Source organism: Pelodiscus sinensis, chromosome 1 (genome assembly GCF_049634645.1).
Source record: "Pelodiscus sinensis isolate JC-2024 chromosome 1, ASM4963464v1, whole genome shotgun sequence".
NCBI classification, from domain to species: domain Eukaryota; kingdom Metazoa; phylum Chordata; order Testudines; family Trionychidae; genus Pelodiscus; species Pelodiscus sinensis.
The window spans coordinates 235,355,188-235,380,972 of NC_134711.1; the positions used below are offsets into that span (position 1 = coordinate 235,355,188).

Consider the following 25,785-nt stretch of genomic DNA (forward strand, 5'->3'; position numbering starts at 1 on the left):
ATGTATGTGTCTTTTAGTTTTCTGCATGTATTTGTAATAATCAGTGAAAGAACAACTCTTAATTTCCACATATCTATGATTTGAAATCTCGAGCACTTAAGTTTTAATATGTTAAGTTTAGGACGTGCTCAGAATTGAGTTCGCAAGGTTTCTTAAACAGCAAAATTCATAAATCTATATTTCTGGGAGAAAAATTCTTACCCCACTGAACAGACTATTTTAATATCTGACTACTGTGTAGCTATGATTTCATTCCAGCTTCCCAAATTGCCTACATTTTGTGTGTATAGTTCATTACATATGACAGTAGGTCATTTGTACATGCAGCTAACCACCAACCTAACTGCATGCTCAAATGCAGGATTATGCACAGAAAAATCAGATATGCAGATTTAGAAGCTAGTGGTGAAAATACTCTTAGTGAATGCTTTGTATTTCCATTTTAACATCTCACACAAGATTTTAAGCTAATATAAAATGCCAGTACCCAAAAATAATAATGTATTCCAAGTACATTGTCTTGTTTTAAGATTTTTTTCCACTAATGTTAATATTTTGCTCATTTTTTAAATTGCTGTATCAGAACAGCACTCAGACATTTTACTGTAATTCAGTAGCAGACAGGACTATGCAAGTCCACATATTGCAAACTCTGTCCGAAAGCCTCCTGAATAGTAATTGGCTTGTTTTTTTTACAGTTCATACAGAGTTTATATATATTTTATTTGAATTCTTCAAAAGTTATTTATAATTAGAAGGTTTTTTTTTAAAATAAAGTTTATAATTCACATTGAACTATCTGAGTCTCTTGTTCCAACCCATTATATTGCTGCAAAGAGACATTTCAACTTATGGAATCCCATGACATATCAGAAAATCATGCCCAATATGAATTGATTAACAAAGAGTTTTACTGTTTAAATATTGGAAAGACTTGTTAAAATATCAGTCAACTTGAAAATTAAATTTCTATATGAAAATATAGTATGTAGTTTTAAGTAACTTGAGATTACTGCATTTGAAAGAAATACTTTTTTTTTTGTTTTTCCAGTTTACTGTGCATTTGACCGAAGTTCCTATTTTATTGTTTTGCTGATATAGTGGCATTTCCTGTCTTGTAAGCAGACTTATCCATATTGCCTTCTATAGGGATTCTTCCTCTTGCCACAGAAACAGCACATACTTGCAGCTGTTAGACAGGATACTTAACTATATATCCACTGCTTGAACGTAGTATGGAAATTCATAGCATCTTTTGCACAGCTGCCCTTGCTTATACCCACATTGGACATCTATTTCTAGGTCCATAACACTGGGTCTCCATAAACATCTGAAAATGTAGTCTGTATCTTTCATGTTAGGTTTACAATTCAGTGGTTGCACAATATACAGTATTGCATAAAACAAAATTTTCCTCAGTAGTCAGAAGTTCTCTTTTTGTTTTCCTGTACGGTTGTTTCCTTCACTTCAGCCTTTTACTTTCATGTCTCTTTCACATAAATATTAACTTTATGTGCAGTGACTGGTCCTCTGTTTTTCAAAACCCAAATCTCAGCTTAAGCAAATTCATCTGTACTGTTAACTTGTCACGGTTTTAAAAAAAATCAGAAGTCTTCTGAATTTGTTTTACTTCCTGCATGATGGCACCCAATTACAAAGTTGGATACTGCTAACAAATATAGTTGTATGTATCATTAAAAAATAGATTCAGGGATACATCTACATTTATTGATTTGCTATATCATTTATCAGCTTAGAGCTTTTTTTAATATTCAGCAAACATACTGAAAAAGCATCATTTTGCTGCTTATACCACGTCAATATGGTATGCTACACATACTCTTTGAAATCTCTTCCACTAAATATATTTCCTTTATCATTTTTAGGAACAAATTTGTTGAATTTGATATGAAGCCTGTCTGCAAGAAATGCTATGAGAAGTTTCCTCTGGAGTTGAAGAAAAGATTGAAGAAACTAGCTGAAACTTTAGGGAGGAAGTAAAGCCTCCTTCTAATCTCCTGTTCCTGGAAAAAAATTAGAAAATATTACAGATATTACTTGACTTTCATTTTATTTTTCTTTGAGGCTGCAATCTGCGATACACAAGCAAAGAAAATTAGTTTCCTTGATGCATGACTAGCTTCATACTAAAGTACTTTCCTCTTTTCTCTCTCAAAACATGCATCTAAAAACCCTCTCTACATTTTATATAACTTGTAACTAACAAAAGCAAAATATATCTTCAGTTCTGTATTGGATATATACATTTATACATATCTGTTGATCTGTATATTGTACTTGCATATTAAACTGCAAATACAAATTCATTGTAAACTCTTTTACGGCTCTGGTCCTGCAGTTGAATCTGCTTTATAGCCACATATTTCAGTGAGATTCTGTGGAGACCTAAGATCTGCTTGTGCATTTCCTGCAATGACTTCACAAATAAACCTTGCTTTCTGTACACAAAGAGTGCCATTGAAGTTAAGGGTAATACTTGTGCATAGAATTCAGCATGTAATCTTTAAATGATGTAGCATCACTTTTTATGGAACTATTCATTTTTAGATTCAGATCCAAGTAATCATTATGAAGCCTTATTTTAAATGCCTCTGAAGTCAAACTTCTAAGTGCAACCACTGCAAAAGTGTAGTGCCTTTAATAGATAAATATTACATAATTAATTTTTGTATATTAGATTTTAAAGTTGTAATGGAAATATAGAAAATATATTCCTGTTGCAAGAAATATCCATATTCAGAACTACCGGAATTTTGTTATGTTCCATTTAAAATAATCCAGTAATATGAGTGTATTTGTATTTTACTTACATTTTGTGCCTTATTTTTCTGTACCTTTCACAACAGTATTCAAAAAAGGATGCATTAAATATATATACAGTTTTATTTTTATTTTATATTCTTATGCAGAAAATGTATACCAGGTATTATAAAACATAATATGCTTTAACTACTTCACTTCTATAGGATGTATGACGTTTGTTTTCTTTAAATATTGAGAACACTTGAATTTTAAAAAATACATTGTTGTTTCTTGGCTGAATTAATTTTTTAATAGTACCTACAATAATTCACTCTCACGTCATACATCAGTGAGTGTGTGTATAAATGGTCTATGCTAGAAGGTGCTGAGCACCTACAATTGAGCACCTAAAATGTCAGCCTTGAAGGACTGGGTCCAAATTGATGAGAATTCACTATAACATGCTTCTAAGTCTTATATTATTCATTAATAGTCATAAAGAATCTAGGGCTTTTCCCCCTTTCTTTATAAAGGTGCAGTAGTATGGCAAATTAATAAAACATTTTTTTTCATTTAATATAGCAGCCTACATAGATTGTATAGGTTATGCTTTACAAACTACAGTTTCATTTCATATCTTTTAAGAAAATATATCTCTTGGTTTAAAAGCTAAGCTTTCCCACTGTGATCAATAAAGACTACACAATTATAACCTGTTTGACTTGTTCTTAAAGGGATGTTTGGTGGTGAGGGACCCTGTATTTGTTCTCTTTACACAGAATACAGTCCAGTTTCTGTTGTATTATGGAACTGTCAGAAGTGACTCCATAGTTTAGGGTGTATTTCCCTTACTGTACTTTTCGCTCAACACAGATCCTACTTTAATTTAGGCTTTAAATGTGTCGATACAATTCAGTGGATAACTGAATTGTAAAGGAAATGTTCAGAATAAAATACCTGCTAACTTTTCCTAGACAAAAACATTTAAAATAACCCAGTTTTGAAATTTACCTCTGTCACACTCCCTCTACCCCCATACAACACAGACAACCACTCATCACACATTTTCACATTAGTACATAGGTCGTGTTTAATACATTACAATTATGCAGAATAAGTTTATCTTCCTTACTTGTTATAACAAACACTAGAAGAGACCAAGGAACTTCAGAGAGCCCAAATAAAGCTAGTGAATTGCTAGCACGATCCCATGTGAATTTCACTGAGGACAAATGCAAAGCAATGAACATTGAAAAATATGATAAAGCCATACACTTAATGAGTTCTATCAGGAAAAAAGTCTAAGGACACTTGTGTGGCAGCAGTGCTGTGTAACTGTTATATGTACATAACTTACTCTTACTTGCAATTTAGTTCTAGTCAGTTTTTAACCTGCTAAGATCTACCGATCAATTACAATGGGTTGCATGTGGGTTGCTTAGTGACAGCACCAGACCTGTCAGTCACTGGCTGCTGAAGAATGCCCCTTTCCTTTAAGTTCCATCTTGTTTTATTTACTCCTGCCCTCAGGATCCTGTTAACATTTAACTGGTTAAACTGATTAAGCAGGATTTTACATTCCTACCCTGGACATACTCGGTAGTTGAGGAAGAATTAAAAGCACAGTTTTGCTGATCAGGGTGCTATACAGAATGAAACATTGTGACACAGTTTCTGAAGTAGCTTCAATTCATGATAAACACATAATAATGGTTCCAGGTAGTCCATCAGTAGGCTTGTTCTGAGGCTTAATCCTACTAGATATAAATTCTAATATCAGAAGAGTATTAACTGAAGATGATCAGTGTAATACAACACATGCCATCACAGAAATAAAAAATGATTAGGAAAGCTGATCTGCACAAACATGCTTTTGAGACACAAAGTTCATGAGCGCTACCCTGTACTCTTAGGGTGCAGAAGGGGGAGAGGGTGGGAAGTAGGGTGCACAGACAGGCTGGGGGTAGGGTCTCCGGCCAGAAGGGAGGATGCAGGAGGGGACTTGGGGCAGGGTGTCTGGCCAGGAGGGAGGGTAGAGGAGAGGCTGGCAGCAGTGTTTGGGAGCCCTCACCTCTGAGTTCATGTATTGAGTGTAATGGGGGCGAAGGTAGGGCGGTGACAGAAAGGCGCAGCGCTGGGCGGGGAAGAGGGGTGTTATGTGCACGACCCCCGCCCTACAGCCTCCCTGCCCGGGCGTCTGTCCACCTGGTTTTACAAACCTCCCATGGAGCCGCCACGCCCCCCCTGCACAGTCCGACTGTCCTCAATGCTCAACGTTTCCCCGCCCGCACCCGCCTTGCGGCAGCGAGCCCCGTTCCCGCCCCGCGTCCTGCCCTCAGCGGCCACGGGCGCCCCGCGCGGACCTGCCCCGCAACCTGAGGTGCCAGGTTGTCCTTCCGTGCGCGCGCAGCCGGCCCGCCCTCCGCTAGTTGTGATTGGCTCGCGGCCCAGGGGCTGCGACGGAGCAAGGAACGCGCCGGGAAGCCCCGACCCCAGGCGGAAAAAGGGACTGAATCAGACTGCCGAGTTGGGGAGGGCAGCTCAGCCGACATACGTCATTTCCGCTTCCGCAAGGGAGGACGACGCACACGCACCGCCGCGTTACGCACCTTGAGGAGGCGCGCGAACGTACCTAGACTTTCCTCCCCACCCCCCCCCACCAGCCAAGCTCAGTCTCCCGTCTGCCCGGCGCGGCGCGAGCCGGGGTGGCGGGGCTCGAGGCGGCGTTTCGGTTTCGCTTAGTCGGCGCGCGCCGCGGCCATGAGGCGCAGCAAGGCCGAGGTGGAGCGGTACATCGCCTCCGTGCAGGCCGCCGCCCCCTCCCCCAGAGAGGTGAGTGGGGCCGCCCGCTCCCCAGTCTCCGCCCGCCTGCGGGGCCGCGGGCGCGGCGGTTTGTTCGCCCAGAGCGCGGGGGGCGCGTGCTGGTGCCCGTTGGCGAGCGGGGGCTGGTCTCGGCCGGAGCGGCCGCGTGTCCTGGCCCCTTCCCCGCGGGGCCCCGCAGAGCAGCTTCCCGCCCGCTCCGGGGAGGCGAGTCACGGGCCCGCAGGCGTTCAACGTCCCTGCCCCGGCAGCCGGGCTGGCCTCGTTCCGCGTGGGCGGGGCCGGCTGCTAACCCGGGCGGGCCCTGACCTGGCCGGGGGGCGGAGGGATCCGCGGCCAGAGCTGTCCTGCGCCGGAGGTTTGCCTGGGGGCGGGGCTGGAGCCAAGGCTGGGAGGCGCTTGTAGCAGCCGGGGTTCCTGAGTCTTGTACTAACGGGAAGGAACTTGAGCTGTCGTTGGCTGGGGGCGTTTCTTTCAGCCTTCAGAGGTGGGGAACCTTTTTTGGGTCCGGGGCTGCTGACCCACAGGAAAATCAGTCAGGGGCCATGCGCAAGTGAAGGGAAAAAACCCCAATCATCACTGATGTGAAACCCTACCTCCTCCCCCCAGTTGAGAAGGAGAAAGACACTCCCTGCATTCCCCTCCCACACCGTAGCTAGTGGAGCCCAGGCTAGTAGGTTTTATGTGCTGTGGGCCAGCAGGAAGGTTGGGGGGTGGCTGGAGTGTCCGTCTGGGCTCCCTAATGCTGGGGGGGGGGGAGTCCTGATCCTGGGGGCCAAGTCCAGGCAAGCCATCCCTCCTTTACACCTTCCCCCATGGTCATGATGAGTTGAGGAACAGCAGTGGGATAGTGCAGGAAAGTTTGGCCTGATACTTCTGCTAAGCAAAGGATTTAAGTCAACAAAGAAATGGTGCATAATTGATGTGTGTGATAAACATTGGTATTGCTTTTTTTAAAAAGAGCATGATATCTAGTTTTCAGAGTTACTAATTTATGGGATAGTAATTTGTGGACTCATTCTTTTTTTCATGAAACTTCAATCATGTTTTCATAAAAAGTGGCTGAGTTACTTCCTTGCTTGTTGATGGGTATGCATGGCAAGTACCACAACTGTTTACATGGAGTTAGCTAAGAAGGTATCCTGGAATGCAGTTCAGCAATGAAAATTATTACTAGTTTTATGTTACCAACTATTTCTCTGCAAATCTCAGAAGACACTCTCTAGATTGTCAGCTGTCCAATCAACAAATCTACCAAATTTAACAGTTACACCTATGAGGTTTTTTTTGTTACCATGAACAAAACTTTTTAAAATGTTTTATCCTGTTCACTGTGTGGAAGACCCACACAAACAGGGGATGCTGATTTTTACATGGGTAATGCATCTAACTGTACAGTCAAGTTCACAAAATAAGTAATGGAAAATAGTTACATAAAATTCTTTTTGTCCTGTATTGTAAAATTAAGAAGGGACAACAATTAACTCTCCTTTTGAAATTGTAAAGAAATGTGACTCACCAGACCTTTACAAATTTCCAGACACATTTGTTCAATAATATAATATTTATGAAAGATTAAAAACTAAATATGTCTTATTAAAGGATAAAAAATGCATGCTTTTGTTCAAAAATATCTTTGTGCTGTAACACTGGGAGGCTAAACTTCCTCTTTTCTGGATGATTTGAGAAAGCTGAGGAGTTACATGGATTTCCTTCCTAGATCTTCGTTCGCGAAGCCAAACCATGATGATGGGTGATGACTTGTTAATTCAGTGGTTCTCCAGCTTTCCTCAGGTTGTTCGTTGGTGGCTAGCAGAGTTCTGGCTGATAATGTACCTTTTTTTTTTTTTTTTTTTTCTTGTTACCAGTTCTTAAATTGCATTGAAGAGACTCAACATATTTTTAGTTGTCTGTTGTCGTGCACTCTCATGGGCAATTGCTGTAGCTGACACGGGTATTTTCTAGTTGTGAACATAGGAAGTGATACATAATACAATTGTTTTATGAAGAGGCGGTGTTAAAATGTAAATATTCCAGAGCTCATGTCAGTATTTCAGTTACTTGGACTTCTACTAGAAATATGATAGGATCTTTGATTGGTTTTGTTAGCATAGTTAAATATGTTCTTGGAAGGAAAAGTACTTGGCCCTTTACAGTTGGTGCCCTTGCTAGAGGCTTGTCAGTAAGCTGATGGCTGGACCAAATTTGCATGTAAAAGTCCAAATCTTCATAATATCTAAAACATCTATTTCTATGTCTGACTTCCTTGATAGAGCAGTTACTATAGTTTCCTCACCATGTAGATACTTTATCATTTGAGCACATACGTTGTTTGGTCTATGCTCCAAGGAGCTTCGTCAAACAAAGACACAGTTAATCCAAGGACAAACTGAAGTCCCAAATTGCAAAAAGGGTTAAGATTTTGGATTAAATATCCTTTTAAACAAAGATTGACATCTTTTGTAGATTTTTTTTTTTTTTTTTCCACTGTGACTGTGGCCCACCATTTGATTTTTGGCTGTTATGTTCTGAACCATTCTCCTATGGTGTCTTAAAGATAAAAAGGGTTGTATGGTTACTTTGTTTTTGCTAGAGCCAAGTAAAATTAAGTTCATAGCAAAATATACAAATTGAAACTTAGCTGTGTCAATAAACATTTGGTTTATTTTATCAGTCTTTGCTGGGGATGTGAAGAACTAGTGGACAAGCAAATACTTATCGGGTAATCAACAGGCTAGTTGATTAATCCCTCTCCCCCCACTGCCTCTATCAGAAAAAGGCAGCAAGGGGGAGGAATAAAAAGGGGGTACTTCAAAGTGATAGCTGGGGTTTCCCCAGGCTGCACACTGCATTTCAAAGCAGCAGTACTCTGTGTAGCCTGGGATCAGCTGGGGACTCCCCTGCTGACCCTGGGGCTTCAGGTGGCACTGCCACTTTAAAACGCTGTATGAAGCCTGACACTGCGCTCACCACGGTGTTTCAAAATGGCAGCGCCGCGTGGAGCCCAAGGTTAGCAGGGTAGTCCCCAGCTGACCCCGGGCTCCAAGGGGCGCTGCTGCTTTGAAATGCTGGGAGGAGCATGATGCCTAGGGCTGTTACACTTCAAAGGCGGAGATGCCCTGTTGACTAGTTGATGCAAAATGCATCAACTATTCGATTAGTCAGTTACTCGCAATTTAATATCCCTAGTCTTTATCCACTTTTTTAGACTTTCACCAGTGTTCTTTATTTATTTCTTCCTCTCTTCTCTGCATCTTTCACCTCTTCTGGTTTTACATTTTTCTCTGAAACTTTCATTTTATCTTTTTTATTTTATTTACCATGATTCCTTTTTTAAAGCGATATTCACTCTTACTCCGCCTGCTGGTGGATTTTTTTCATTATCCCATCAGTGTTGGTCTTCCTCTTAATTAAAGTGAATTACTAGATAACAGATGTGTTCCTTCATTCACCCTAATGCCTGAATTTATTATATCCACAGGTGTGCACCATCTGTCACCCTAATGCCTGAGTTTATTATGTTCACAGGTGTGCACTACCTCTATTTGTCCAGGGAGAAAGGATCTGTCATTAATTAAAAAAGTGGCTTTCCTTCCTTTTCTTATCTCCTCTCCTTTGTTGCCCTTCATCTCCATTTTCTTCTTTCTTTTTTCAGTAAGTGCCTAGTTTTTTGCTCCACAATAGCCATGACAGAAACTAATCAGTTTGACTTATGTTCTGGCTAGGGACGTAATTGTATAGTTGATTAACCAATAAACAAAAGCTTATAGGTTAATGCTGTAGACTACACAAATTCCCCCTTCCCCTTGCCAGTAAACTTTTTAGCAGGTAGGCCAGCAGCATGTCCAAGTCCGGGAGCTCAGATGCCCTCTGGACAGGGGTTGCTGCCTCTATATCAGAGACAACAGCGCAGGGTGACAGACAGTTGGTCCATGAGGGGAGCTGGTATTTAAATTGGCTCCCCTTGCAGACCAGTTCGTGCCTGGCAACCTATGTTGCTGCCTCTGATACAGAGGCAGCAAAACAGAGTAGCTGGGGGCTCCTCGGGAGTGGGGCCAGATTGCACTGACTGCCAGCCCCACCCCCGGAGGCTATAGACTATTTGAGTAACTAATAAGAGTTCATGAGGTTAATCGACTATTCAATTAATCAATATTTAAAATCCCTAGTTTCTGTTCCAGAACTTGTGCTGAGGTGCAGAGATAATCCTCCGTTGTCTGAGATACAGTGGGTGATAGAATAGAGAGCAAATACTTTTGGTTGCTTCTCTGTTCCCTTGCAGAACACCTAATTAATATCAGGTCACATAACTATATCTTTGTGGCACTTGCAGAAATTTTCCCATGGGGAGAACTCAGGAAGAAATCAACTTTTGTGTAATTTGGGAATAATGTGGGATTCCTGTGCTATATTTAAATATTCGCTTTTGATGACACTTGTTGCAGTGTACAATTGAAGAAATTAATCATTCACCTATTGGAAGATGGATGCATTACAAACTTTTCCAGAAGCAAGCATAGTATGTTGTGGCCAAAACTATTCCATCTGGTATTCCATTTAGTGGTGTGGCATGTGTGTTTGTGTGATTTTAAGTTGCTTGTCATAGGTGCTCCTAGTACAACCAAGCAGTGATTTTTCTCTGTTCACTAAGTAGCCTTAATTTCCTACTGTACTCTCTCAGTATGATATTAGGTGCTTCTCTGCAAAGAGGTCATAGGGTAAAATATTACACATCATAATGAAAAACTGGGCCAATAACTGTCTAAAGTTTAGTCAACACTATGGTGTATGTTAATACAAAACTTTAAGCCATTTTGAGTCAAAATATAGATGTTGAAATGTTGTTATAGATATATTTTAATCATTTATTTCTTTCTCCAGAAATCAATGAAAGGATTTTTTTTTGCTAAACTCTGTTATGAAGCGAAAGAGTATGAACTGGCTAAAAGGTAAAATATGTTTTGTTCTGTTCTACAAAGAGCTTTACTCCTACAGAAATTAAATGTAACAATACCAGTTGTTCAAAGTAATTTCTGATGCCTAATACTGAATGATCAAAATTGTTACTTCCAGACCGTGCTGATGGCTCTTACTTGATACAGGTCCATTGAGTTGCTAATGGGGGAACTCTGAAATATTGGACTGAAAAGCATTCTCTATTCAGATGTCTGTAATTCAGACAAAATAGCGGGACTTGATATTTTAGCTTCCATAAATTCTTTCCAAGGCTAATTCTGTGCTGGTACTTTACAGTGCTATAACTTTCTGGCTCATGGGTACGAAAAAACACTCAATCACCCTCCAAGCACAGCAAGTTATAAGCTCTGTAAAGCACCAGTGTGAACCAGGCTATACAGTACAGGCAGAGCTCTCCCAACACTTGTGCCATGACCACACTTTCAGTTTAATGTGCTGCTGGTGGCTTGTCTTTAAATTTTTAACAAGCCCTAAGTGATTTGCAGACAAGTCTTATTAGATACGCACGTTTACTGGCAAACAGGAAATGATGGCCCATAACAGAATAATATTGGATGATCTTTGAGACTGGATCTTTGAGACCCTGAAACAGAAACCTGGAACTGCACTTGCTGCTTACTATTCACCCTTGTAGTACAGAACACTTATTTACAGTCTTATAAAATTTATCTGTGTATTTCAGGGTTTGTTTTAGAATTATTCATTACATATTGATATAGCAACTGTTTTATTGCAGGTACATATGTACTTATCTTAATGTACAAGAGAGAGATCCCAAAGCGCACAAATTTCTGGGCCAACTCTATGAAGCTGAAGATAATGTAGAAAAAGCTGTGGGTTGCTATAAGGTGAGAAGTAAAAGTAATCAGTTCAAATGATTCTTGAATTCTGAACAAATCCCAGAAGGGGTTTAGTTTTGCTTCTTATTTCTTTCTCAGCGTGTTACTAGAAAACCTTGAGTTAACATGTACTCAAGTTTGAGTTATAAACTTAACTGAAAAATCTAATTGGAATGCATTCTGCATTATTTAAAAATTGTCATGAGTCTTACTGATAATTGGTCTGGTTCTAGATAATGTCTGTTATTCAGGGACAGGTATAATTCTCCTCTTTTCCTACCCTGTGCAATCTCTCCCCTGTTGCTGTATTAAAAATAAGCAAAACCAAAGCAAACTAACTTGATATCCCTGGGAAAAGAAAGTCTATGGTCAGTACTGTCAAATGCACAGATTAAAAACATTGAAAGAAATAGAAGAAATTCTACTGTTAATACAATACCAAAGATAAGAGTAAAGAAAATTCAAATTGAAGTAACCGTAGGCTGTATCTGTCCTGGAACTGATCTTTAAGAAAACCTACCATTAACTTCTTCCCACACTGAAACTTGATTAATAGGGAGTTTAAGTGGGTAGAATACTTTTTAAAATAAGGCATTGAGATTGCCCTAGAATTCCCTAAACAAGGATCCCTATAATTTTATGGTGTGGTTTCCAGTTGCTAATAAACTGCATTGCAGATTCAGGGCCAAAGCTCATTTGATCTGGAATGTTCCATCAGCATATAAAGCTGTATAACTACCAGCATGTTTCTTCTCCTTAATTACTTTTTGAAAAATAAGCTTACTTATAAGCATATTCAAAACATCTTTCATATAGTGTAGTACTATGACAGAATTTTGAAGCTGTTTTCATTGCAAACTTAAAACTGTAAAAGTAGATACAGATGAGTACTGCTGATGAGCATGAATAGATGTTTTGCTAATCTAGTTATATGCTGAAATGCTTCATAGTTCTAACTATAAAAAAATAACAGCTGTTTGGTTTTTTTTTTTGTGGCGGTGAAATACTAGCGTTCAGTGGAGTTGAACCCAACACAGAAAGATCTTGTACTGAAGATTGCAGAATTATTGTGTGACAGTGATGTTACTGATGGAAGAACAAAATACTGGGTTGAGAGAGCTTCTAAACTCTTCCCTGGAAGCCCTGCTATTTACAGATTGAAGGTAAACTGAATCTTTTGAGTGTGTATGTGGTGGTGGTGGTGGGGGGGGGGGGGGGGGGGTTATGCAGTTGTTTTAAGCTAGGGCCAAGACAGACTTCACTACCAAACTTTAGCCTGTCGATTTCATCTCATTATTTTTTTGAGTGGGTGGGAGAGGAAGGAGAGATGTTTATCTAAACCTGTGGTTCTGAACACCATATTGGGCTCAGGACCCATTTTTATATCTTGAATGGGCCAATGCTGCTCTTCCCCACAGGAGTCTTTTGGAGAGTCAAGGGCAGGATGTGTAGAGCTAAGATTCCAGAAGCAGACAGGTGGGAAACCCCTTAGCAGGAGTCTGGGGGAGGGAAAGTGAGCTGAGCCAAAAACGGGGTTTTTATATGGTACGAGGTGTGAAAGGAAAGTAAAATGTGGAGGGGATCAGTGGTCCTGGAAGTGAGGTGGGGAGATTCGAAGGCCTGGAAGCAGTGTTCCCTCTAACTTTTTCCATCCCTGTGCAGAATAAATTCTGTGATGTGCCCCAAGGTATGTGAGGGTGTGTACCACCATAAAAACACATGCTGCTGTATGTGAGTGCTATGGGCACTCTGCTGATTAGCTGGGCGGCACCGAAATATCTCCTGGGCGTAGTGGAGAAGTAAATGGGAGACACTGGAAAGGTATGAGTTCATAGGAACCTAGCGGAAGACAGCAAGCTGCTAGCTCCCAAAATACCATAGTTCCTACATGCCCCTTGGGGGACAGAGGCTAAAGGTATGAATGGATTTGGAATCCTGGGCCCAAGTGAGAAGGGCCACACAGTGAGGAGAGTTCTGGGGAATAGGATGGACAGTAAGATGCAAGAGTCACTTGGCTGTGGGCCAGGGAATTGAGGTGGGGGTAGTTAACTGAGAGTATGACACCAACCACATTCTCAGGACTCCTGTTGTACAGGACTTGGTGGGCGCACCTCCTATTACCAAGAATTGTGAGTTCAGCTGGGCAAAATTTGTGAGTTGTTGCAGCAGCCTGGTGATTGGAGTCACTGTGCCACAAAAGTTGTGCTCAGCTGGCTCCCCATAGTCATGACGAAAGGGATGGCTGGGTCAAAACTGAGCAGAACGGTGAATCAGTGCAGCATATCACAGCATCCGCAAATGAGGAGCTGTGCTCAGCCGGCATTGCAACTCTGATGCATTTGGTGACCCAATTTTGGGTCACAGCCTACAGGTTGAGAAACACTGGTCTAAATAGGTTAGGAGTCATCACATATCTTGAGTCTGACTTGAGTTCTTCTGTAATTTGAGATTGTCTCCATGGTCTTTAATCATTGACGATCAGCACATTTGAAGTCTTTGAAGTGTTGTGATTGATGTCTGATGTACTTTAAAAAATTGCCATTAGTTTTTGTGTCTTCAAATACTTTTTTTGCATACCTAATTATACTTTTCCATTTGACTTGCTTAGAGTTTATGCTCCTCACTGTTGTCCTCACTAGGATTAACTTTTTTGAAATATTTTTCATGAGAAGTTACAGAATTTATTTATGATCACTGATTCATGGGGGGAAATTGATGCAGGGAAAACTTCCTGATATATGACAACACTTCTAGTTCTGGCAAGTAGCAAGATAGCAGATGTTTAAACTGTTGTTGATTTCTTTGTCTAGTGATGCATTTTCTGATCTACGTTTATGACTAGTTTATACCTGTCAAGGACCAAGCTCCATTTCAAAAACTCACACTTTATTTATTTGTTTTTGAATTGTCTGGGAAAAATTGTGGACATCTCAAATTGTTAGAATCCTTAACTTTTTGTATTGATTATAGATCTATAGAAATGCTGTTTTTATTTAAATATCTGAAGTCCATCAGAGAGACTGACTTTCCTGTGCTTTTCCCCTGAGAAAAGTAGCAGGTTTTTTTTTTTTTTTTTTTTTTTTTGGATGACATAGATGAAATAGATTCCTATTTTCTATACTCTTGAGTAAATATTTGGATAAATGTTTGCTTTTTAAATCTTTTTGTTGTTGCTTTGGTTCCCAATATGTGGGTCTGTATTTTAACTCATTCAAAAAGAAAAGAGTAGTGAAGTTTATTGTTTTCTGGTAACTAAGGATCTGTGGTCTGTTTTCTATATGAATGCATTTGTTTTCTAAGTATGGCAGCAATAATGTAGCTCGTTGTCTGCTTTAAAAGTTAACTCTTCTTTCTTAACAAATTAATCCTTTGCTAGAGACAATGGTATAAATTAGCGTATAAGGAAAAGAATATTCTATAAAACCAAAAGCCTAATTAATAGATCTTAGTGTTCTCTGAAACTCCTTATGCGCTTACTTCACTAAAGAAACACTTTTCAAAATATATATATATAATTTCACTTCTGTTAAGTTTAGGCAAAGTATACAAATTCTCATTTCATGTCATAAAGCCTGACACTTTCAAATGGAAACTCTCTAGTCACATAGTAATAAAAAAAAAACTTTAAATAGAAAATATTAAAAACAGACTGCTTTTGTTTTTAAATAGGAACAGTTGCTAGATTGTAAAGGTGAAGATGGATGGAATCAGCTTTTTGATCTGATACAATCAGAACTCTATGCAAGACCAGATGATGTCTATGTAAACATCAGGCTAGTAGAGCTATACCGCTCAAATAAAAGACTGAAGGATGCTGTGACTCACTGTCGAGAGGCAGAGAAGAAAATACCTATGCGATCAAGCTTGCAGTGGTGCTTGTGTATTGTACAGACACTGAAGGTTTGTTAAATCCATACTGTGGTTTTGAGAACCTTGTTTTCTATACTTTTGTATTAGGATGATTCTTTAGTGGAAATAATGTCTAACCTTTGAGAAGTGTGTGTGTGGGGGGGAGAAGGGGCAGAGGGAACACAAATAGTGCAGAGCATCAGGACTGTGGAAGCATCCTCTTTTTTTAAACAAGCCCTCCCCAAAAAAAGGGGGTACACCATACTCTGTACTTCATTACATTTGAGCGTAATGTTTTATATGTAAGTCTGTTGGGTTTGTCTCTCTTGAACAGAGCTGGCTTACTTCAGTCTTTGGTGGAGAGCCTTTGTCTCTGGAAAATAGGGGAAAATATTAGGAAAATATTGGAAATATTAGGATCCTACCTTGCAAACTGGAATATTCTGTGAACGTAACTTACATGGTGTCTGGTTGGAACTGTTATCACCCCGAGAAAGGTGACTAAACTGTCTTCTGATAAATCTTTCTTTAGGAATATCTAGAATCTGCACAGGACTTAGAGTCTGAAAAAAGTAACTGGAGAACTACCAACAGAGATCTCTTGCTGGCCTACTCCAATCTTGTAGTAATGACACTTTCTACTAGAGATGTTCAAGAAAGCAGAGAATCACTTGCAAGGTACTATGTTCATTCGATTCTGACTGCAAAAGACTTGTATAATCTCTTGTCAAGGGGTGTCATTTTGTGCTATGGAATATCAAACAGACTTTTATTTTAGTGTACGTGTGGTTGGGGGGAGGAAGGAGAGAACTCTGCACTAGTTACCGAGGTTGGTACTTTTGTTCTATCCTTACTGGTGCTGTCCATCTGCCATCAGTCTGCTGATTGCTGGACTAGAACTGATGCATATATCTTTACTTTAGTCTGGGGTTGAAGACTCGTAATATTTTCCCCATAAGTTTATACGTGGTCCCTTGCTTGTCTCTTTACAAAGTGTTCTATCTTGCTAGGAATCTACTATATAATTTAGAAAGTTTCTGTCTGTCTGTCTGAGTCTATGTATTCAAGAACTTCTCCTAAATGGTAAGAGCTAGGACTACCAAATTTGGTAGACAACTTCTCTTATCATAACTTAAAGCAAGGTAAGAGTTTGGTTGCCAGGACAATAGGATGTGCCTGAAATGTATTTCTCATCAAACAGAAAAAGTAGGCACTCCCAGGGACAACTATACTTCAGAATGAACACGGGGACAGCAAGTGCCCCAGACCTGGGGAGCAGCTGCCAGCCAGGCAGCATGACTCCAGGCTAACCCTGGGGAGCAGCTGCTGGTCACCCACACCTCCTTCCTTGACTTCTGCATCCTATGCCCTGAGCCCCTTCTCACTCCCAACTCTGACTCCTACACCTTCCCTCAATCCTCTGCCCCTCTTTGCTCCCTGCCCTGAAGGACCCGAGCAATGTTGGCTAAATCTTCTATTTGAACAACCACCAGAGTATGTCTTCATATTGCTCAAGCAGCACAGGAGGGCATTTCATCATCAAAAAAGAAGAAAGGAAGCACTTATAAGCTTGCATACCAGCTTATCTCAGCCTCTGGTGTAAAAGTTCTTTAGAACTAAATTGCATTTACACACATACACAAACTGATGTATTTGAATCTCTCCACTCCTATACTGTGCCAGTAGCAAAATTGCAACCAATATTGAGGTGATACTTTCCTTCCAGACTCCTGTGATCTGTTAACCAGACTCCTCAAACAAATCTTTCCTCTGGTTTGAAATCTCATGCTTTTGGCTTGGGCATCTGAAAAATTTAACTCCAGGAGCAACCCAGCAGATCTTTGTGTATAATAGTAATAGTTCAACAGCTGGATAAGAGGCACTGTAGCTGGACACTTTTTTTTTCTGGAGGGGAATCATTAGGTTTCTGTAACTAGTAAATACTTAAATATTTCTGCTTGTGTGAAAATTGCTTGCCCATACTCAGTCATCTTTTTCCTTAGCTCCTTTATTACTTGTGCAGTAGCTTCTTAAGTCACTTCCTTTTTTGTGTGTGTGTAGTTGTAGTTTACGCATCCTAGCAGGCACTACAGGATTGGGAAACATTACTTGAAAAAGTGTGGGCCATGTCATTTGGACTGCGCTCTCTCTCAGACTTTCTAAAGCAAAACAAGTTTGGCTTGGTTATCAGTTGAATGGGTGGCCAGCTGAGAAATATAGTGCCCTGTGCTTTTTGCTATTGCAATATTACTACAGGCAGTCCCCGGGTTACGTACAAGATAGGGACTGTAGGTTTGTTCTTAAGTTGAATCTGTATGTAAGTCGGAACTGGCGTCAGCCGCTGCTGAAACTGATCAGTTTCAACCGTGGCTGAATCTGGACGCCAGTTCTGACTTGCATACAGATTCAACTTAAGAAACCCAGGCGTCCCCAAGTCAGCTGCTGCTAAAACTGATCAGCGGCTGATTCCAGGAAGCCTGGGGCAGAGCAACTCTGCCTCAGGCTTCCTGTAGTCAGCCGCTGGTCAGTTTCAGCAGCGGCTGACTTGGGGACGCCTGAGGCAGAGCAGCTGGGGTGCTGCTGGGTTGCTCCAGTAGCGCGGCTCCTCGGCGCTATTGGAGCAACCCAGCAGCACCCCAGCTGCTCTGCCCCAGGCGTCCTGATTCAGCCGCTGCCGAAACTGACCAGCAGCGGCTGAATCAGGACGCCTGGGGCAGAGCAGCTGGGGTGCTGCCGGGTTGGTCCGGAGCGGCGATGCGGGACCGACCCGGCAGCCCCCAGCTGCTCTACCCCAGGGGTAGGCAAGAAAAGCCTGGTCTGATGGGGGAGGGCACTAGCTGCACCCCCTCCCCCCCAGCAGACCAGGGAGACGGGGGTGGCGGAACGCCCAAGTACTCCACGGCTTTGCTCCGTCTCCCTGGTCTGCTGACCTGGGAGACGCGGAGCAAAGCTGCAGAGCACGCGGGCAGAGGGACAGTCCAGGCGTGCTGTGGCTGTCCCACTGCGGGCGTGCTCCAAGGCTTTGCTCCCCATCTCCCTGGTCTGCTGGTCAGACCACGGAGACTGGGAGCAAAGCTGCAGAGCACGCCCGCAGCGGGACAGCCCAAGCGTGCCTGGGCTGTCCCACTGCGGGCGTGCTCCAAGGCTTTACTCCCCGTCTCCCTGCAGACCAGGGAGACGGGGAGCAGCTTTTCTCGCCCCGGAGGACGGGTCGGCGGACCGCGGTGCATCTGGGCGTCCCGCCGCTCCCGTCCTCCGGGGCGAGAAAAACCCCGTTCGTAACTGCGGATAAGTCGGATCCGCGTAACTCGGGGACTGCCTGTATATAGTTTCTCATCCAATAGTATTTCTTTGCAGTACTATCTGTAGACCTGTTTGCTTTGTTTGGGTGTTGGTTTTTTTCCCTTTTCTATCATTTTATCCCATGGTGCTTGAATGAGTACATCCTGAAACATTTCCAACAAGAGCTGTGATCTTGTCAGATCACTTAAAGAATGTGTTACCCTCATTAGCAGGGCTTGCCAAGTGGTGGCGAGCACTGCTCGCCAGCTGCGCTGTTCTGCGCTCTGCGCATGGTCAGATCGCACCGCGCCGGCTCTTCCGGGGTATAATCTACTCGCTACGGGTAAGTAGATGACACTGTTTGTTGAGCCCTGATCATTTGTCCCCAGGAACAGAGTTTTAACATGTTTCATGTACCAGTTTGTAGCTGCTGCTCAAATTCCTGCAAAACATTTAAAAGATTTAGATTTTTCCTGGCTCTAGTTAGTTCAGAACACATGCTCATTTAGGTCTAATCACCTTCTCCATGCTCTTTTTATCTCCACTTGTTTATTTTGTTATTATCTTGCACCAAATGATTCAGTCTTTTCTCCCCATCTCAACATCAGCTTACCTGCGGTGAAGAGGTGTAGCCATGTCTTGAAGAGTTCCTTTCATTTTTGAGGCAATGCCAGTATGAGAGCTGGGTCAAGGGGCATGGTGGGGAGGTGGGGTATCCTTGCTAAAGAAGTGGTTTGGAGAGTGGGGGAACAGCATACCAAAGCATAAGATTCACTCATGCAAGTAGAAAGTATTTTTAAAAAATGCTTTGAAAATTTGAGATTCTGTTGCATCAAGCCGTTTGATTGACTGCCATGCAGACCTAACAGTTAAATAATCTTATTGACAAAACTGCAACTTTGAAACCACTGTATACAGCTTCCTTAGTTTCAATGACTTTTTGTTTGTACTATAGCTTTGATCATGCTCTTCAATCCGTGAAGCCATACGTGAGTGGGAATGATGAGTTGTCCAATACATTCCTGGAAATGAGAGGCCACTTTTACATGTATGCTGGAACTCTCTTGTTGAAAATGGCCCAGCACAGTGAAAAGCAGTGGAGAGCTGTATCTGAACTGGCAGCTTTGTGTTACCTTATAGCTTTTCAGGTAAGCGGGTTTCAGGTTTTTTGTATTATGCATTTGAATATATTTTTTAAAATTTTGAACTGTAATTCTTAGATATGCAGCAATTATGTACATGTCTTACAACTGTTAAAGAATATTTTATCACCTTACAGTTGTTTGTAGAAAGTCTGGGGTATGTGAGTGCATGTTTTCTTTTGTTATCGTCAGATTAGCATTTTTATAATCTAGAATGTACTATCTTTGCTCTGAGACTACACCTTATTAAATCAAAATCTCGCCCTCTACCTTAGCACCCATAATCTGGGAATAGTCTGCGTTCGTGCCATCTTAATCTTGCTATTGTACATTTCCCAGCGATTTCTAGCAAAAATGCATATTTTAAGTCTGTCTAAGGGCAGAGGAAGGTAACTGAAAAGTAGTAGCTTGACACATACATTCCCTTCATGTTCAATAGAAAATCCAAAAATTGTTTATTTCACTAGCAAAAACTCCCCTCTAACTTTAACTTTTGCAGTAATAACTTCTTGGTTCCTGACTCTTTTGTGTAATTCCCACCAGGTCCCTAGGCCAAAGACAAAACAAATAAAGGCAGATCAAGCGGGACATGATATGCTGGAAATGTTAGCCTGTGATCGACAGAGCCAGTCTGGTAATAAAAATATTAATTGCAATTGTTTAAAACAAGACTAATATATTCTTTCTCACATGGCATATGCAAGAGATGGTTCTTTAGTGATTTTGTGTGTATTTAAACGTTTTGCTGTTTAAATTAATGTAAATGTTCAAAGCTTCCAGTAAGTTTATATGAAAAGTCTGATTCTGAAACACTAAGTTCTCATAATTTTCTCTGAACTTAGCAGTGCAGTGCACTAGTTTTTGAACTGTTTCAATATTCTTAAACTACAAAAAACTCTTGTATCTATTCAAAAAAGTAAAAAGTTGAAGTTGCTACCTTAGTCTTAAATCCTTTCATAATTATTTTTGCCAAAGCCGCTACAGATGCTATCAGTTATGCCCTACTAGTTTTTTTTAAATACACATTTTTATATTATTACTATGTTTTCCTTCCCCATCACACCATCCATTGTTTTGAGCCACCTTTTTCTGTCATTAACCTATTATAAATTCAAGACCAGGGACTGTCTTTCTACTACATCTTTATAGTACAAATAATAAATGTACTGAGATCAAAAGACTTAGGATGTGGCGCTTTTGAGAAATGCCCTTGTTCTGCAAGGGATCATTCTATTTAAGCAGTAGCTATACACGTTGAAGGAAATGTACTACTGAGGCTTAAATTAAAATTCTACACAGTTGTTAAAATAAAGTATAATCACAATGATTTCAATTACTTTTGTAATGTATTGAAAGTACAATACAATGGAGGCAGAATGGGAGTGGGGAGCATGGGAGAAAATCCTCAAACCCCCCCCTTACATAATAGAATGTAATTAGGTTTGATCCTTTGTTTGATCCTTTATTTTTAGTTAGTAGTAGGAATGTAAAAATGTAACTTTGTAATTGCTAAAAATCATAGCCATTACATGCACTGCAGTCTCTTGAGTATAAAGTTTAAATAAGCTTTATACTGAAAAGCCTGCAGGGAAGCCTCCCTGGGGGCAGGGACAAGGCTCCTGCCAGCCCCATTTCCAGGGAGGAGGCTTCGCTGTGGGCTCTGCAGCCAGCTTACCATAAGTGGTGCTAGCAGCCCTTGCTGGCCCCACTCCTGGCGTAATTTGTAACCAGGGCAGTAGGGGGGTGGTCAGGCCCCCCATGAACAGGGGCTGCTCTGGAAGACCCCATGGGCTGAAACATCCCCCTGACCAACTCCCCCCAGGGAGTTGCTCCTACCAGTTAACCTTTTACATCCCTAGTTATTAGTCAACAAATATATTCAGCCATAAGCTCAGGGTTTTTTGCATCAGATTCGCAATTTATATTGACTACTGACTGTTTCCAGAAAAGTCAGTAGGAAACAGTACATGGAGCACATTTTGATATAAATGTTTTTAGTCCAAAAATGTAGACCAGTTCTCATCACTAATGCATCATAAACATTTATAAGGCCACACTGTCCTTTACACCATTCTGACAATATAAAGGAGCCGTAAAATGTGTGGATTCACAAAGGAAGTTGGAACCATTCACTAAACAGGTAGGCTTGTGCTACCTGAGGGGACAGAGCCTGCCCCACACCTTTCTCCCCAGAAAAAGCCCTGCCCTTCCACGTAAAGCCTCACACATGATGGTCCAGCCCGTGTGTTTTCTCCACTCCCTTACTCCAGCATTGCTTTGTCTCCAATGGCTGTTCCAGGCATTCGTACCAACCTTCCTCAGCACCTGAAACAATGCTTCCTCATGTGACTGCTGCTTTGTGGTTTCATTCTGCTTCCACATCAGGAATCACTTTTCTGTGGGGAGGCAAAGAAATCCATGAGGGGTATAAATTCTGTTTATGCAGTGACACAATTCCTCTGGGAGTATTAATTCCAGGGTTCCTGGAATACCAAGATTCTTGTTTTACTATATATTATACTAATACTACAAAGACTTCATATCTTTGAGTTTAGGATTGAAGAATTCTTTAGTTCGGCTGCCTCTCAAATGATGTTTATGAAAGACTTGAAAACACGTGGAGTAAAATCCTGGCCCAACTGACATCCGTGGGAGTTTCTTTATGTACTTCTGTGGGGCCTGGATTTCACCCATTATCTTTAATCCTTGACATGTATTAGTGATCTGATGAGACATGCTTTCTATATACTGCACTACTCTCTTAAAATCCTGCATCAATGTTTTTGCTTTTCAGGTCACATGCTGTTAAACCTAAGCCATGGCAAGCAAGATTTCTATAAAGAGATTGTGGAGTCTTTTGCAAATGAGAGTGGGCAGTCTACTTTATTTGATGCACTTTTTGAGAATGGAGCGTCTAGAGAGAGATCTTTCCTTGGCACTGATAATGTCAGAAGTGTCAGTGTACAGGGTCCAGACCATATGGAACTTGTCAGATATGATATTGGTAAGGAACATCACTTAGGAACACTTTATGCTTACTGTCTGTATCTTATAGTGATGTTTCTTCTGATTTGAAGAACAATCCTGCAAATAGTACAGACTGCAAGCAAGGATGAATGGTCTTTATGCTAAACTGACTTTGGAAAATCTACAATGTGGCTGTAACATAGATTTTTATCAAATATTAACATGGATGCCTCAGGCAAGCAACCCATTTTTCACAGAAATGCTTGAAGAAAATTTAGCAGCTTTGGATTATCTGTAGAAGATCATTAAACCTGGCTGAGAGACAGGAGTGAAGTAAGTTAAGAGCCATAGTTCCTTGAAGAGGATAATCTATTAGTAACACCTTTGTTAAAGGACTCATGACTCAGGAACACTTGATAGTGGCAAAGGATGCAGTGTTATAGAGCTCACACCTAGATCTAAAAGAAAGATATTCCATAGGCCAGTGAATTTCCAGTTTTAAATATCATACTCCAGCATCCTTATTTTAATTTTAACAGCATATGCTGTGCAGACTTCCTGGGCTGTCCTAGCTAGATAGTTTGAAATGGTAGTTACTTTGGAGAGTTGGTCAAGCAGCTGTACTCTGGCAGAATAAACACTTACACAAATATTCTTTCAAACAGGGATTTGAAAAAATAAAAAGCTGACCTAAATGGATATCTTTGTTAGCTTTATTGCAAAATTCATTATTATAAGCAGGCACTGTTGGCTACAAAATAACTCTTCTGCATTTGGTCTTGAAGCATAAACTTCTTTGCTCCAGTAGGAGCACACATTATTCACCAGATGGCTAAAATAAACAAACATGGTTTTTTTTACACTCATTTTACAGTCCAAGAAGTGGAGATTGAGAAGAAAAGGGTGGTTAAAGTGGGGGGGAAAAATTAGGATGCTGCCAAGTGACTATGGACAGCTAAGGCTGATGCAGCATGTGCACTTTTGATGTCTGAAGTGATATCTGAAACACTCCATCCAAATCTGCAAAATCATGGAGGTCATAAGACTTCATTGCACTGAAGTATGGGGATATTATTCCACTTGCTCATGACTCCCCCTCCCCCCACACCAAATTTACTTTCCTGAAAGTATAGTTAATTGTGTGAGCACTTAGAAATGTGAACGTAGGCAAATGTTTAAGATGCTGATTAAATAGATAAGGTGGGTGTTTTATTGGGCCAATTTTTGTTGGAGAGTCAAGTTTGTGTTCCCATAGAGCTCTGCTTCAGGACTGTGAAATGTATTGAGTGGATATCTGTGCTGCTGTTAACCCACTGTATGACTCAGGCTCATGGGCCTCAGTCTGTGGAGCTCTTTAACTGCAGTGCAGATTTCCAGATTGAGGCTGCAGCCCAAGTTTTGGGATCCTTCCATCCAAGGCCTGGAAATCTGCACGGCAGGATAAGTTCTGTAGCCTGGTCTCCACAAGCCACAGTGAGGGGGCATGGGCCAGCCGCTTGCGTTTAATAGCAGGGTTATAGATTTATGTATAAGCCATAAACAGAGTATCTCTGTTCAGTCTGATTTTTAGTGTCTGACAAAGTTAATGGATTTATGTTTCCAGGCTTGTGGGTGTCGTGCATGTTTCCTTTGTAGATGAGAATTGATAGGTCCGATACAGAGTAATTGCTTTATTAAAACAGGACTATGTAGCACTTTAAAGACTAACAAGATGGTTTATTAGGTGATGAGCTTTCGTGGGCCAGACCCACTTCCTCAGATCAAATAGTGGAAGAAAATTGGCATGACCATATTTGTATCCTTTGGTATATATGGTCATGCCAATTTTCTTCCACTATTTGATCTGAGGAAGTGGGTCTGGCCCACGAAAGCTCATCACCTAATAAACCATCTTGTTAGTCTTTAAAGTGCTACATAGTTTGGTCCAGCTGAAACACAAAACAGGGCTAACACGGCTACATTTCTATTACTATGCTTTATTAAAAGTGTTCATCCATCCTATAACCCACTAACAACTCCCCCAACTACCTTCTACTCCTTCATTTTCCCCTCTATTTGAGGATTATTAATGAGCCACGTGACTTTGAATGGTACCTGGAAATATATTATCTACTTATGCTAAAAATCTGTTCCACCTTGTATCTAGCTGTGATGCTCTAAATTTCCCAGACCTGAAGAACTCCTCTGTAAGTTTTTTAAAGCTTGTCTGTCATTGACCAATAGTACAATAAAAGATATTACTTTACCTGTCTCTTCTCTCTAGTAATCTGGAACCAACTTGGCTGCCATAATACCACATAAATAAGATGATGGTGGCCTTTCTATATCTAAAATAAAAAAGATAACTCATGAGATCTGTTTGTTTGTGGAATGGCCTGGGGACCTAAACAGTTGACTTTTTTTCTCTTAGTTGTAGAAAAAGAAGTAGATTCAAAGGCAGGAAACCAAAATGGTTGGATTATAATTTTTAAAGATTTCATAACTGAATAAATATTTTAATGGAATAAAATGCAGCTTTGATCACCTTAACATTTCTGTATACTACTGATACAAACTAAGTCATTTTTTGCTGTTTAGGTGCAATCCGAGTGCATAATGGTTGTCTCCAGCATCTTACGTGGCTTGGTTTACAGGGGAACTCGATGTCAGTGTTACCTGCAATACACAAATGGTTGAAACAACTTTTCCGCTTACCCCAGGAAACATCACGACTTGAGACCAATGCTCCTGAAACTATCTGCATATTGGACCTTGAAGTAAGGAAACAGCTGAAGCACTGTAACTTACTATGCTGTGGAGAATTGCACAATGTAACATGCATTTATTTTATGAAAACAGGTATTTTTACTTGGAGTGATATTTACTAGCCACTTACAATTACAAGAGACGTTTAATACTCACTACAGTTCACATCAGCCTCAGTTTTTACCACTGCCAGTGAGCAAACAGCTCTGTAGTGAAAGGCAAAGAAACTGGTGGGATGCTGTTTATAACCTCATACACAAAAAAACAATGTAAGTTTATTTATTTTTACATTCTATACATTTAAGCTACTTTTAACATGATCATCTTAGCACAATTAATCAGTTGACTGTAGTCTCTCCTAGCATGTACTTCTACTTATGCACTGCAAGTGAAGGTGTCAC

At 40.8% G+C, this 25,785-nt stretch overlaps 2 protein-coding genes and 1 long non-coding RNA gene across 11 annotated transcripts in view; 2 read left to right on the forward strand and 1 right to left on the reverse strand.

The window, feature by feature from the left end:
- The window catches only part of LIMS1 (LIM zinc finger domain containing 1), a 149,485-nt gene extending 146,008 nt beyond the window's left edge, over window positions 1-3,477 (forward strand). For all 9 annotated transcript variants that reach the window (XM_014569273.3, XM_075917970.1, XM_075917960.1 and 6 more), the window contains one exon: window positions 1,887-3,477. In XM_014569273.3, the coding sequence (XP_014424759.3) occupies window positions 1,887-1,901 (15 nt within the window). In that variant the 3' untranslated portion in view covers window positions 1,902-3,477. The remainder of the gene's footprint in view (window positions 1-1,886) is intronic.
- LOC112544353 (uncharacterized) lies at window positions 1,707-5,122 on the reverse strand. Its single transcript, XR_012900193.1, has 2 exons — window positions 3,896-5,122; window positions 1,707-2,024 (listed from the first exon to the last, which is right to left on the reverse strand). It is a non-coding gene; the product is annotated as an uncharacterized LOC112544353 (long non-coding RNA).
- A 334-nt stretch (window positions 5,123-5,456) lies between these two features.
- LOC102450376 (RANBP2 like and GRIP domain containing 4) overlaps window positions 5,457-25,785 on the forward strand; it is a 64,337-nt gene continuing 44,008 nt past the window's right edge. Inside the window, exons 1-11 of the mRNA XM_075917913.1 lie at window positions 5,457-5,595; window positions 10,465-10,532; window positions 11,297-11,408; window positions 12,410-12,562; window positions 15,069-15,299; window positions 15,781-15,926; window positions 19,486-19,678; window positions 20,216-20,306; window positions 22,467-22,676; window positions 25,217-25,395; window positions 25,478-25,653. Coding sequence (XP_075774028.1) covers window positions 5,524-5,595; window positions 10,465-10,532; window positions 11,297-11,408; window positions 12,410-12,562; window positions 15,069-15,299; window positions 15,781-15,926; window positions 19,486-19,678; window positions 20,216-20,306; window positions 22,467-22,676; window positions 25,217-25,395; window positions 25,478-25,653 — 1,631 coding nt within the window. The 5' untranslated portion in view covers window positions 5,457-5,523. The remainder of the gene's footprint in view (window positions 5,596-10,464; window positions 10,533-11,296; window positions 11,409-12,409; window positions 12,563-15,068; window positions 15,300-15,780; window positions 15,927-19,485; window positions 19,679-20,215; window positions 20,307-22,466; window positions 22,677-25,216; window positions 25,396-25,477; window positions 25,654-25,785) is intronic.